The 13683-nt window shown below is 43.8% G+C and overlaps 1 protein-coding gene across 1 annotated transcript in view; it reads left to right on the top strand.

Annotated features, from left to right (window-relative positions):
- Positions 1-13683, top strand: part of LOC115143555 (sodium/potassium/calcium exchanger 3-like) — a 188062-nt gene that overhangs the window by 166022 nt on the left and 8357 nt on the right. The window contains exons 4-9 of the mRNA XM_065001495.1: positions 5407-5481; positions 6444-6528; positions 7109-7212; positions 9500-9574; positions 13428-13453; positions 13589-13642. Of these exons, the coding sequence (XP_064857567.1) occupies positions 5407-5481; positions 6444-6528; positions 7109-7212; positions 9500-9574; positions 13428-13453; positions 13589-13642 (419 nt within the window). The remainder of the gene's footprint in view (positions 1-5406; positions 5482-6443; positions 6529-7108; positions 7213-9499; positions 9575-13427; positions 13454-13588; positions 13643-13683) is intronic.

Raw genomic sequence — 13683 nt, 5'->3', positions numbered from 1 at the left:
AGGTGTAGACTAGAGGGAGCAGGGATGTGGAGGTGGTGAAGATAGAGGGCATATGAGATACAGAGGTAGCAGGGATGTGGAGGTGGTGAAGATAGAGGGCTAAACTGAGCTGTAGACTACAGAGGTAGCAGGGATGTGGAGGTGGTGAAGATAGAGGGCTAATCTGAGGTGTAGACTAGAGGGAGCAGGGATGTGGAGGTGGTGAAGATAGAGGGCTAATCTGAGGTGTAGACTACAGAGGGAGCAGGGATGTGGAGGTGGTGAAGATAGAGAGCTAAACTGAGGTGTAGACTACAGAGGTAGCAGGGATGTGGAGGTGGTGAAGATAGAGGGCTAAACAGAGGGAGCAGGGATGTGGAGGTGGTGAAGATAGAGGGCAGAGGTAGGGAGCAGGGATGTGGAGGTGGTGAAGATAGAGGGCAAACTGAGGTGAGATACAGAGGTAGCAGGGATGTGGAAGATAGTGGTGAAGAGGGATGTGGAGGTGGTGAAGATAGAGGGCTAAACTGAGGTGTAGACTACAGAGGTAGCAGGGATGTGGAGGTGGTGAAGATAGAGGGCATAGGAGATACAGAGGGAGCAGGGATGTGGAGGTGGTGAAGATAGAGGGCATAGGCGATACAGAGGGTGGGTAGATGTAGGGAAGGAGAGGAGCAAGTATGAGGGGAATAGAGCACATGTACCATTTCCGTTTGTTTGATGGGCCTCCACGTTGGTTCAACGTCATTTCATTTAAATGACGTGGAAACAACGGCGATTCAGCTCGTGGCTTACAGTTACCTGTAAGGTCCCTCAATCGAACAGTGAATTTTCGACACAGATTCAACCCCAAAGATCAGGGACTTTTTCCAATGCCTCGCAAAGAAGTGCACCTGTTGGTAGATGGGTAAAAAAAAATAATACAAGTAAGCAGACATTGAATATCCCTTTGCGCATGGTGAAGTTATTAATGACACTTTGGATGCTGTATCAATACACCCAGTCACTACAAAGATACAGACGTCCTTCCTAACACAGTCGCTGGAGAGGAAGGAAACCTCTCAGGGATTTCACCAGGAGGCCCATGGTGACTTTAAAACAGTTGGTATGCTTGTCATCTGGGAGTTTTTTTAGGATAAAAAGAAACGGAATAGAGCTAAGTATAGGCACAATCCTAGAAGAAAACCTGGTTCAGTCTGCTTTCCAACAGTCATCGGGAGACAAATTCACCTTTCAGTAGGACAATAAACAAAAACACAAGGCCAAATATACACTGGAGCTGCTTGCCAATGCGACAAAACTGGAACTAGTGGCTTAGTTACAGTTATGACTTAAATCGTCTTGAACATCTATGACCACACTTGAAAATGTCTGTCTAGTAATGATCAACAAACAACTTGACAGAGCTTGAAGAATATTTCAAAGAATAATGTAAAAAATGTTTTTGTACAATCCAGGTTTGGAAAGCTCTTAGAGACTTACCCAGAAAGACTCACAGCTGTAAGGGCTGCCAACGGTGATTCTAACATGTATTGATTCAGGGGTGTGAATACTTATGTAAATGAGATATTTCTGTATTTCATTTTCAATACATTTGCAAATTTTCAACAACAAAAAAAGGAACTGTGTAGATGGGTGAAGATTCAAATGTTTTGCTGTAGCACAATGTGAATACGTCAGGGGGTATGAATACTTTCTGACAGCACTGTCTCTCTCTCCCTCCAAAAACCACTATTATGCCTTGATGACCCCATTCACTCATGTTAGCATGAGAGGATTAGTCCGCTGTCAAAACATCATGTCATTTCTTGGAATTCCCTTGTTCCCTCCAAAAAACTCAACCAATCAAAAACTCTTACTCAACCAACCGGCAACAGCAACAGGCTGCAGTGTCTAAAAACAGAGACAACACAGAGACGATGCTGTGTCTAAAAACAGAGACAACACAGAGACGATGCTGTGTCTAAAAACAGAGACGATGCTGTGTCTAAAAACAGACAACACAGAGACGATGCTGTGTCTAAAAACAGACAACACAGAGACGATGCTGTGTCTAAAAACAGACAACACAGAGACGATGCTGTGTCTAAAAACAGACAACACAGAGACGATGCTGTGTCTAAAACAGAGACAACACAACACAGAGACGAGAAAAACAGACAACACAGATGCTGTGTCTAAAAACAGAGACAACACAGAGACGATGCTGTGTCTAAAAACAGAGACAACACAGAGACGATGCTGTGTCTAAATACAGAGACACCACAGAGACGATGCTGTGTCTAAATACAGAGACGATGCTGTGTCTAAAAACAGACAACACAGAGACGATGCTGTGTCTAAAAACAGACAACACAGAGACGATGCTGTGTCTAAAAACAGAGACAACACAGAGGCGATGCCGTGTCTAAAAACAGAGACACCACAGAGACGATGCTGTGTCTAAAAACAGACAACACAGAGACGATGCTGTGTCTAAAAACAGAGACAACACAGAGACGATGCTGTGTCTAAAAACAGAGACAACACAGAGACGATGCTGTGTCTAAAAACAGAGACAACACAGAGACGATGCTGTGTCTAAAAACAGAGACAACACAGAGACGATGCTGTGTCTAAAAACAGAGACAACACAGAGACGATGCCGTGTCTAAAAACAGAGACACCACAGAGACGATGCTGTGTCTAAAAACAGAGACACCACAGAGACGATGCTGTGTCTAAAAACAGAGACAACACAGAGACGATGCTGTGTCTAAAAACAGAGACAACACAGAGGCGATGCTGTGTCTAAAAACAGAGACACCACAGAGACGATGCTGTGTCTAAAAACAGAGACACCACGGAGACGATGCTGTGTCTAAAAACAGAGACAACACGGAGGCGATGCTGTGTCTAAAAACAGAGACAACACAGAGGCGATGCTGTGTCTAAAAACAGAGACAACACAGAGACGATGCTGTGTCTAAAAACAGAGACAACACGGAGGCGATGCTGTGTCTAAAAACAGAGACAACACAGAGGCGATGCTGTGTGTAAAAACAGAGACAACACAGAGACGATGCTGTGTCTAAAAAAACACCCACCCACCCACATACACACACACACCCTGCCCAGTCATAACGGGACTTCATAGCTGGATAGAGAGAGAGACGGCTGCTATACTGCCACAGTATTCCAACTCTGTTAACTGCCATCTGTTGTTGTCTCTAACCTCTCAGCCCCATGTGATTCCACACCCAGATTCAAATCTCTAGCAGGGATTGTACTTTACCTCAGACCCCTGATTCACCAAATTCATGAATCCATCCCACCCCTCCTACCTAGTCAGGCCCATTGATGGAGACAGAGGCTAATGGCACTATGACGTAGGGTTGAAGGGTTTACTTTACCTGTGTTTCTATACAACCACGGTGCGGTGTCTATGATCTCTTCCTCTCTCTGCCTGTCTGTTTCTCCCTCTCTCTCTGCCTGTCTGTTTCTCTCTCTCTCTCTGCCTGTCTGTTTCTCCCTCTCTCTCTCTCTGCCTGTCTGTTTCTCCCTCTCTCTGCCTGTCTGTTTCTCTCTCTCTCTCTGCCTGTCTGTTTCTCCCTCTCTCTCTCTCTCTCTGCCTGTCTGTTTCTCCCTCTGTCTCTGCCTGTCTGTTTCTCCCTCTCTCTCTGCCTGTCTGTTTCCCCCTCTCGCTCTGCCTGTCTGTTTCTCTCTCTCTCTCTGCCTGTCTGTTTCTCCCTCTCTCTCTCTCTCTGCCTGTCTGTTTCTCCCTCTCTCTGCCTGTCTGTTTCTCTCTCTCTCTCTGCCTGTCTGTTTCTCCCTCTCTCTCTCTCTCTGCCTGTCTGTTTCTCCCTCTCTCTCTGCCTGTCTGTTTCTCCCTCTCTCTCTGCCTGTCTGTTTCTCCCTCTCTCTCTGCCTGTCTGTTTCTCTCTCTCTCTGCCTGTCTGTTTCTCCCTCTCTCTCTCTCTCTGCCTGTCTGTTTCTCCCTCTGTCTCTGCCTGTCTGTTTCTCCCTCTCTCTCTGCCTGTCTGTTTCTCCCTCTCTCTCTGCCTGTCTGTTTCTCCCTCTCTCTCTGCCTGTCTGTTTCTCCCTCTCTCTCTGCCTGTCTGTTTCTCCCTCTCTCTCTGCCTGTCTGTTTCTCTCTCTCTCTCTGCCTGTCTGTTTCTCTCTCTCTATCTGCCTGTCTGTTTCTCCCTCTCTCTCTCTCTCTCTCTGCCTGTCTGTTTCTCCCTCTGTCTCTGCCTGTCTGTTTCTCCCTCTCTCTCTGCCTGTCTGTTTCTCTCACTCTCTCTGCCTGTCTGTTTCTCTCTCTCTCTCTGCCTGTCTGTTTCTCCCTCTGTCTCTGCCTGTCTGTTTCTCCCTCTCTCTCTGCCTGTCTGTTTCTCCCTCTCTCTCTGCCTGTCTGTTTCTCCCTCTCTCTCTCTCTCTGCCTGTCTGTTTCTCCCTCTGTCTCTGCCTGTCTGTTTCTCCCTCTCTCTCTGCCTGTCTGTTTCTCCCTCTCTCTCTGCCTGTCTGTTTCTCCCTCTCTCTCTCTGCCTGTCTGTTTCTCCCTCTCTCTCTGCCTGTCTGTTTCTCCCTCTCTCTCTGCCTGTCTGTTTCTCCCTCTCTCTCTGCCTGTCTGTTTCTCCCTCTCTCTCTGCCTGTCTGTTTCTCCCTCTGTCTCTGCCTGTCTGTTTCTCCCTCTCTCTCTGCCTGTCTGTTTCTCCCTCTCTCTCTGCCTGTCTGTTTCTCCCTCTCTCTCTGCCTGTCTGTTTCTCCCTCTCTCTCTCTGCCTGTCTGTTTCTCCCTCTCTCTCTGCCTGTCTGTTTCTCCCTCTCTCTCTGCCTGTCTGTTTCTCCCTCTGTCTCTGCCTGTCTGTTTCTCCCTCTCTCTCTGCCTGTCTGTTTCTCCCTCTCTCTCTGCCTGTCTGTTTCTCTCTCTTTTGCTCTCTTTCCCTCTCTCCTGTATTACCTCTCTCTCTTTCTCTTTCTCTCTCTTTTTCTTTCTCTGTCCCTCCCGCGCTCTCTGTCTCCCTCTGTCTCCGTGTGGCTGTGTGGGTAAACTAATTCTGTGTCTTTTTGTTTTGAAGGATATTAGTGTACCAGTGATTTTTGTATTATAGTAAACCAGATTTGGATATTATGATTTGGTGGGATTTGCAGTTAGGTTGTTGGCTAGCCATCAGCATGTATAAAGCCATGTTTAGTCCAATATCACTGACACATCATCTACAGTGTGTTCTTATGAAATTCAGATGGTGGTTTCCATCCATGTGTCTCTAACATATTTACTCAGGTCTGTTCAGGAGAGTATACCGTTTACAGAATGTTACGCAATATTACCGAATGTTCAGATAGAAATGCAGTGAGAATAGATACAAAAGTCAAGAAGAATAGGAAATTATTACTCAATGAACCCCCCCTGTTACCTTTCCTCTCTGTGTCTATTTCCTTTCAGGCCATGTACATGTTCATTGCCCTGGCCTTGGTTTGTGACGATTACTTTGTCCCTTCGCTGGAGAAGATATGTGAGGTATGTATGGACAAAGACAGAGTCTGCATCCCAAAAGGCAGCCTATTCCATTTTTAGTTTACTAACCTATGGGCCCTGGTCAAAGGTAGTGCACTATATAGGGAATAGGGTGCCATTTGGGATGCAGAAAAAACAAGATGTGGATAAGATGTGCTTATGTTGCTGTTTGTCCTTCTGTGTGTTAGGGTCACAGTTCAGTTCAGGGTCAAGGGTTAGTCTGTGGTATTCCTCTCAATGACATATTGGATCCTGTGCCACTTCCATCTTATTACAGTGTTACACTGATATACTGTGAAGCTTCTGTTGACAAGTCTCAACTTCTGCTTTTGTCTATATATTACCTCTCTCGCTCTATCTTTCTCTCTCCCGCTCTCTCTTTCTCTCGCTCTTTCTCTCACTCTCTCGCTTTCTCTCTCGTTCTCTTTCCCTCTCTCTCCCTCTCTCTCCCTCTCATTCTCTTTCTATCTCTCTTTCTCTCTCTTTTCTTCTCTCTCCCTCATTCTCTTTCTATCTCTCTTTCTCTCTTTTACTTCTCTCTCTCTCTCCCTCTCATTCTCTCTCTCTTGTTTCTTCTCTCTCTCCCTCTCATTCTCTTTTTCTCTCTCTTTACTTCTCTCCCTCTCATTCTTTCTCTCTCTCGTTTCTTCTCTCTCTCCCTCTCATTCTCTGTCTCTCTCCCTCTCTTCTTCTCTCTCTCTCCCTCTCATTCTCTGTCTCTCTCCCTCTCTTCTTCTCTCTCTCTCCCTCTCATTCTCTTTCTATCTCTCTTTCTCTCTCTTTTCTTCTCTCTCCATCATTCTCTTTCTCTCTCTCGTTTCTTCTCTCTCTCTCCCTCTCATTCTCTGTCTCTCTGTCTCTCTTCTTCTCTCTCTCTCCCTCTCATTCTCTGTCTCTCTCCCTCTCTTCTTCTCTCTCTCTCCCTCTCATTCTCTGTCTCTCTCCCTCTCTTCTTCTCTCTCTAGCGTCTTCATCTCAGCGAGGATGTAGCAGGGGCAACCTTTATGGCCGCTGGAAGCTCCGCCCCTGAACTCTTCACCTCTGTCATAGGTAACACAAAACACACACACACATGCAATACACATAGTTACTCACTAGCATACAAACACACACACACACACACACACACACACACACGCGACCCAGTAGAAGAGGAACCTACACAGGGATTAACAACACATTACATGTTAATCCAATTAATAGAGTTGAAATGAACATTGATGGGAAGCTGATGAGAAGCAATGCGCTGACTGACGTCAGTATTTTAGATTGGCACTTTTGATAACACTGTGGATTAGAAGCAGACTGTTGTGTTCACTGTAAACAGAGACGGTTTTTAGAACAAGACTCTGTAGTTTAGTTTAACCCTTTGACGTGGCTGAGCTGTTTATATGTGTTGTGACAGCCGGGGGCAGTTGTTTGATCCCACTGTCAATGTATCACATCCAGATATCCTGGGCCACCACACACACACACACACACACACACACACGCAGAGGACACACACACACAAACACACCCACAGCGCCGCTAAGACTAGCGACGTCAGAATCTGCCGGAGTAGACTGCATGTTAAACAAGGACAAAGTGCCGTGTCATACCGTGTGTACATGTGTGTCCCTCTCCGCAGGGGTCTTCATCACTAAAGGAGATGTGGGTGTGGGGACCATTGTGGGGTCAGCAGTCTTCAACATCCTCTGCATCATCGGAGTGTGTGGAATCTTTGCTGGCCAGGTATGATGTCATACTGTTAGGTCATTTTAGAAAAACGTGGCTCCTGAATGAGTTCTTGGTATTTTGACTTGCTTGTATATCTCAAAACAGCGCAGTACATACACATACACATATCTACACAATACAGATGTATAGACACACATTCAAATCGAATACAACAGGTGTCGACTTTACAGTGAAATGCTTACTTACGAGACCTTAACCAACAATGCAGTTTTAAGAAAATACCTAAAAAATATATATATTGACAAAAGTAAGAGATAAGAAGCCTCTTGGACATAATGTAGGCTACACAAAGTGTCCATATCTATTGTCCATATCTGTTGTCCAAGAATATCCACAACAACAACATGTATACTCCGTACTGTATACAAAGTGAGTACATGTACATTTGCACGTACAGTACACCCTATATAATGACTATGAACTGACCACAGTTACGGTATCACATCTGTAGCCTGCCTTACTGGCCTACTGTAACATGTAGTCTCCCTGTCCAGATCCCTGCACCATGCCGTGCCAAGCCTGAACCCAACATGATGTACTCCCTGGTGACATAACATTTACATCATAGGGGGCAGCCATAGTGATTTGATCTCAGATTGTCCATTATGTAAGGAAGTAAAAGCCTACTGCCAGGAAACAGTGTATTACTGTAAAGTCATCTTAATACTGCCAGGAATACAGTGTATTACTGTAAAGTCATCTTAATACTGCCAGGAAACAGTGTATTACTGTAAAGTCATCTTAATACTGCCAGAAAACAGTGTATTACTTTAAAGTCATCTTAATACTCCTAGGAAACAGTGTATTACTGTAAAGTCATCTTAATACTGCCAGGAAACAGTGTATTACTGTAAAGTCATCTTAATACTGCCGGAAATACAGTGTATTACTGTAAAGTCATCTTAATACTCCTAGGAAACAGTGTATTGCTGTAAAGTCATCTTAATACTGCCAGGAATACAGTGTATTACTCTAAAGTCATCTTAATACTGCCAGGAATACAGTGTATTACTGTAAAGTCATCTTAATACTGCCAGAAAACAGTGTATTACTTTAAAGTCATCTTAATACTCCTAGGAAACAGTGTATTACTGTAAAGTCATCTTAATACTGCCAGGAATACAGTGTATTACTGTAAAGTCATCTTAATACTGCCAGGAAACAGTGTATTACTGTAAAGTCATCTTAATACTGCCAGGAATACAGTGTATTACTGTAAAGTCATCTTAATACTGCCAGGAAACAGTGTATTACTGTAAAGTCATCTTAATACTGCCAGAAAACAGTGTATTACTGTAAAGTCATCTTAATACTCCTAGGAAACAGTGTATTGCTGTAAAGTCATCTTAATAATGCCAGGAATACAGTGTATTACTGTAAAGTCATCTTAATACTCCTAGGAAACAGTGTATTACTGTAAAGTCATCTTAATACTGCCAGGAATACAGTGTATTACTCTAAAGTCATCTTAATTCTCCTAGGAAACAGTGTATTGCTGTAAAGTCATCTTTTAATACTGCCAGGAATACAGTGTATTACTGGAAAGTCATCTTAATACTGCCAGGAAACAGTGTATTACTGTAAAGTCATCTTAATACTGCCAGGAATACAATGTATTACTGTAAAGTCATCTTAATACTCCTCACTATTGTTGATCTAGTAGAGATCAGTTTGTACCATCTTGCTAGCTCGTATGGTCTATTCTGGCTATGCAGCAAAAACAGATCTGGGACCAGACTTTGGCTACGTGTTTCTCATAGGAAGACATGATTTACAGTTTGGATAGCCTGATCCCGGATCTGTTGGTGCTGTCTAGCATGACATGACTGTAGGAGTTTTCTATACAGCACAAACAGATCTGGGACCAGGCTAGGGCTTGACTGTGTTTCTCTAAGGAAGATATGTGTTTCACTGTAGTAGTGTGTGTGGGTTGATTTGCATACTAAATACGGGCTCTATAATGCATTAGTCACTGTGTGGTAGGCTGCCTGTGCTGCATATCATTATGTAAAATCAATAAATACACCGACACGTTTTTGGAGTAGGTGAGCACTGCCTGCTTGTCCTTTCTACGCAGTGGGATCTATTCAGGTCACCTCAAGAGCTCTTCGTGTATCTCGGTATGCTTGTGAGGGAGCTGGAGCTGTAATCGTTATTGTTGGGCAAAACCGCCGGCAATATAAAGTGCTATCATGAGGGTATGCTTGACTGCAGTTCATCAGTGTGATAATGCTGTGTCTTTTGTTTGTGTCCTGTTTGTCTTCTCTCCATCTGTCTCTAGGCTGTGAAGCTCTCCCATTGGACACTACTCAGAGACTCCGCCTACTACACGCTCTCTATCGCAGCCCTCATTGCAGTAAGTGGCCAAACACACACGCGCGCGCACACACACACACACACACATGCACGGATACACACACAAGCAGCGTGCCAACACCTGAGTTCTCCCTGCGTTACAAAGAGAGAGAGAAAGAGACAGAGAGAGGAAGAAGAAGAAATAGCGAGAGAGAGAGAGAGAGAGAGACAGAGAGAGGAAGAAGAAGAAAGAGCGAGAGAGAGCGAGAGAGATAGGTAGACATACAGACTGGTAAAGACAAGAGAGACATAAAGACAGAGAAACAGATAGAGACTGAACATCAGCTGGACCAGTCTGTCTGATAGAGAGAGTTTAGCTCGAGACAGAACATCAGCTGGACCAGTCTGTCTGATAGAGAGAGTTTAGCTCGAGACAGAACATCAGCTGGACCAGTCTGTCTGATAGAGAGAGTTTAGCTCGAGACAGAACATCAGCTGGACCAGTCTGTCTGATAGAGAGAGTTCAGCTCGAGACAGAACATCAGCTGGACCAGTCTGTCTGATAGAGAGAGTTCAGCTCGAGACAGAACATCAGCTGGACCAGTCTGTCTGATAGAGAGAGTTCAGCTCGAGACAGAACATCAGCTGGACCAGTCTGTCTGATAGAGAGAGTTCAGCTCGAGACAGAACATCAGCTGGACCAGTCTGTCTGATAGAGAGAGTTCAGCTCGAGACAGAACATCAGCTGGACCAGTCTGTCTGAGAACCCTGCTCTGATGTGCAGACAGACTCATCACGCATCACTCCCCCCAATTAACACAACACTGGGTCTGACTGACGTAGATAAACGACAACTGCACTGAACTGAATTATAATGCAGGTTGACGTTTATTGTCATGAATTTTTCCCTGGAGGCAGAACTGAGCGATGTCCGCTAGGGACAGATGGACATTTACCGGGGGGGATGGGTGGTCCAGAATCAGGGAGGGTTGTCAAACTTTTTTCTTTTGACTTTTGGGAGGGTAGTGTTTTTTTCCCCCTGGTTTTACATTCCCTCTTCTGCTCGCATTTTCCCTATAAACAATGGCTTGACTTACTTTTGACATTAACCCAATAAAGTTTAAAAGCATTTGTGAAGGTTTGGTGTGGCTAATATTAAAAGCTTTCGCTACTGCCGGCCTATGATATGAAGGCAGTGCTTCACATCACTACAACTGACTTGAGCCGAGGAAGTCTGTTTCAGGCCTACCAGAGTTACTCCTATAATCTAACGCTTATCTTTATACAAAACAGTTGGATCTAAAGATGTACGAATTAGCCCCCTTCTGTACGCCTATATCTGAATAGCAGACGCAGTAGCCATCTGACATGAGGAAATGCATGTCGGTGTCATAGCATGCTACGGCATCTCTCTGGCTCTAAGCCTAAGCTTCTCTTCCTTTATATAGGCTATATATATATTTATTTATTACGCTATTTATTTCATACAGTGGACACCTAAGTCTAAAGGCCTATGCATGCAATGCCCTGATACATTTTGAGCTCAAATCTCTGACCACGAGGTGGACAATGATTATTTTAGGAATTAGCCTAAAAGCCAAGAAATAAATAGGCTCTAAAGTGTTGCATAGGCTGCACATCGAAACACAAGGAATAGTGTTTGTTTTTGTGTCATTTGTTATTGCTGTTTTTAAGGGGCACGTAAATGTGCCTCATTTGGCCATCAGATCCTCCAGGTCGGATCTGAAAATCTTCTCTGTCATGTTGTCCGGCGCCAAATGATCCTAATGGAAACTGAAATGTCGCGTTGATTTTATGAATATTTTAGAATATTTGCATAAAAATCTGTCACCAATTGGATGGAAACCTAGCTACAGACACCCACGGCATGGTGCAGGGAACTGGACAGGGAGAATACATGTTACAGTAGGCCAGTAAGGCAGGCTATGGCTGTACAGATGTTCGCTAGTCCAGTGTCACTTTGATTATGCCTGCACATCATGCTTCACCAGCAGCCCCAAACATCTAAACAATAAGATAGCAGCCAATCAAGCTTGTAAGAATTGTACTTGAACTCCCCCCTCATACTAATCTGAAGGTGGATCATTTTTCGTCTCTATCTATTTCATTGTATATGTATTTATGTCAAATTAGGGACCATAATGAAAACAAGTCCTCGACTTATTGTGCAATCCCTCTCACTTTAAAAAAGATTTGTGTATATACAGTTGAAGTCGGAAGTTCACATACACTTGCGTTGGAGTCATTAAAACTTGTTTTTCAAAGTTGTGGCAAAATGGCTTTAGGACAACAAAGTCAAGGTATTGGAGTGGCCATCACAAAGCCCTGACCTCAATCCTATAGAAAATGTGTGGGCAGAACTGAAAAAGCGTGTGTACAAACCTGACTCAGTTACACCAGCTTTGTCAGGAGGAATGGACCAAAATTTACCCGAACTTATTGTGGGAAGCTTGTGGAAGGCTACTTTTTACATTCATCTCTAGGAGACAGAACGCGTCTCCTTCCTGAGCGGTATGACAGCTGTGTGGTCCCATGGTGTTTGTACTTGTGTACTATTGTTTGTTCAGATGAACGTGGTACCTTCAGGCGTTTGGAAATTGCTCCCAAGGACGAACCAGACTTGTGGAGGTCTACAATTTGTTTTCTGAGGTCTTGGCTGATTTCTTTTGAAATTTCCCATGATGTCAAGCAAAGAGGCACTGATTTTGAAGGTAGGCCTTGAAATACATTAAAAGGTACACCTGAAATTGACTCAAATTATGTAAATTAGCCTATCAGAAGCTTCTAAAGCCATGACATCATTTTCTGGAATTTTCCAAGCTGTTTAAAGGCACAGTCAACTTAGTGTATGTAAACTTCTGACCCACTGGAATTGTGATACAGTGAATTCTAAGTGAAATAATCTGTCTGTAAACAATTGTTGGAAAAATGACCTGTGTCATGCACAAAGTAGATGTCCTAACCAACTTGCCAAAACTATAGTTTGTTAACAAGAAATGTGTGGAGTGGTGGAAAAAAGACCTAAGTGTATGTAAACTTCCGACGTCAACTGTATTTATTTAATTATAAATATGGCATAAAAATGTTGAAAATGTGATTTCCCTTTAGCTAATCATTGTCTGCAGCTCTCTGATCGTGGTGTAATGAATCAAGCAGGGAGCTCGTCTATGGTGGTCGGCGAACCCTCAACCTTCTGGCTCGTAGCCCTGCGTGGCATTGACTGTGCCACAAAAGCTTTAAGTGGCAAAGTCGATATCCAGGTTTATAAACACACGGTCACTACAGTTATTGTTATCTTTGGTTGTACACGTTATTTTGAGTTCATTCTATGAGAGGGGAGGGTGTTCAATTTATTTGACAGTACAATGAGAGGGTCTTCATTTAAGGTTAGGGATTAGGGTTAGGTTTAAAATCAGATTTGAGGACTTTGTGGCTGTGCCAGTTAGTGACCACTCTGCAGAGCTGCCTCCAGGGCAAGATTCATGACAATAAATGCCAACCTGGAATGATAACATGCCTTTGACTCTACAGTCTGGATAATAGTAGTATGAAATGCCAATGACTCACTGGATAATCTTCAGTTCTGGGTATATGTTAGCCTTTTAGCATGAAGCATGATGACACAGCACATACTTCCACACGAGTCATTGCAGAAAGAGAAGTACTGTATTTTTCCACTTGACATTGGCTAAGTGAGACTGTAATGAATCAGATGTTGACTAACAGGTCTATTTGTCCTGGTTCTGTCGTGGAGGACAGTTCTGGAGTTGGCATTACCCTCTGGTGGTCAAGATAGACATAGCATTGCTTTAATAATCAGTACTGGAAATGATTGTGTTATTACGCCTCTGGCTTTTCCTAAATATGATCAATCCCTCTCTTTCTCCTCACAGTTTATCTATGACGGGGAGGTTACGTGGTATGTAAAAATGTCTCTTGATATTGAGTTGGTTGATAATCAGTTGATAGGTGTATTTTGAATAGATTCTCCTGTGCTCGTGTCAACTGTATGTGTGATGGGGGTGGATTCATTCTATTCTATATTGTATCCAAGGTGGGAGTCTCTAGTCCTGAACGTGATGTACCTCTTCTACATTCTAATCATGAAGTGAGTATGAGCATCATCTGGCGCTCACATCATCACACACC

Source organism: Oncorhynchus nerka, linkage group LG15, assembly GCF_034236695.1.
Source record: "Oncorhynchus nerka isolate Pitt River linkage group LG15, Oner_Uvic_2.0, whole genome shotgun sequence".
Lineage (NCBI taxonomy): Eukaryota > Metazoa > Chordata > Actinopteri > Salmoniformes > Salmonidae > Oncorhynchus > Oncorhynchus nerka.
The sequence above is the reverse complement of the archived record's forward strand: the minus strand, read 5'-3'. Positions and strand labels throughout refer to the sequence as shown.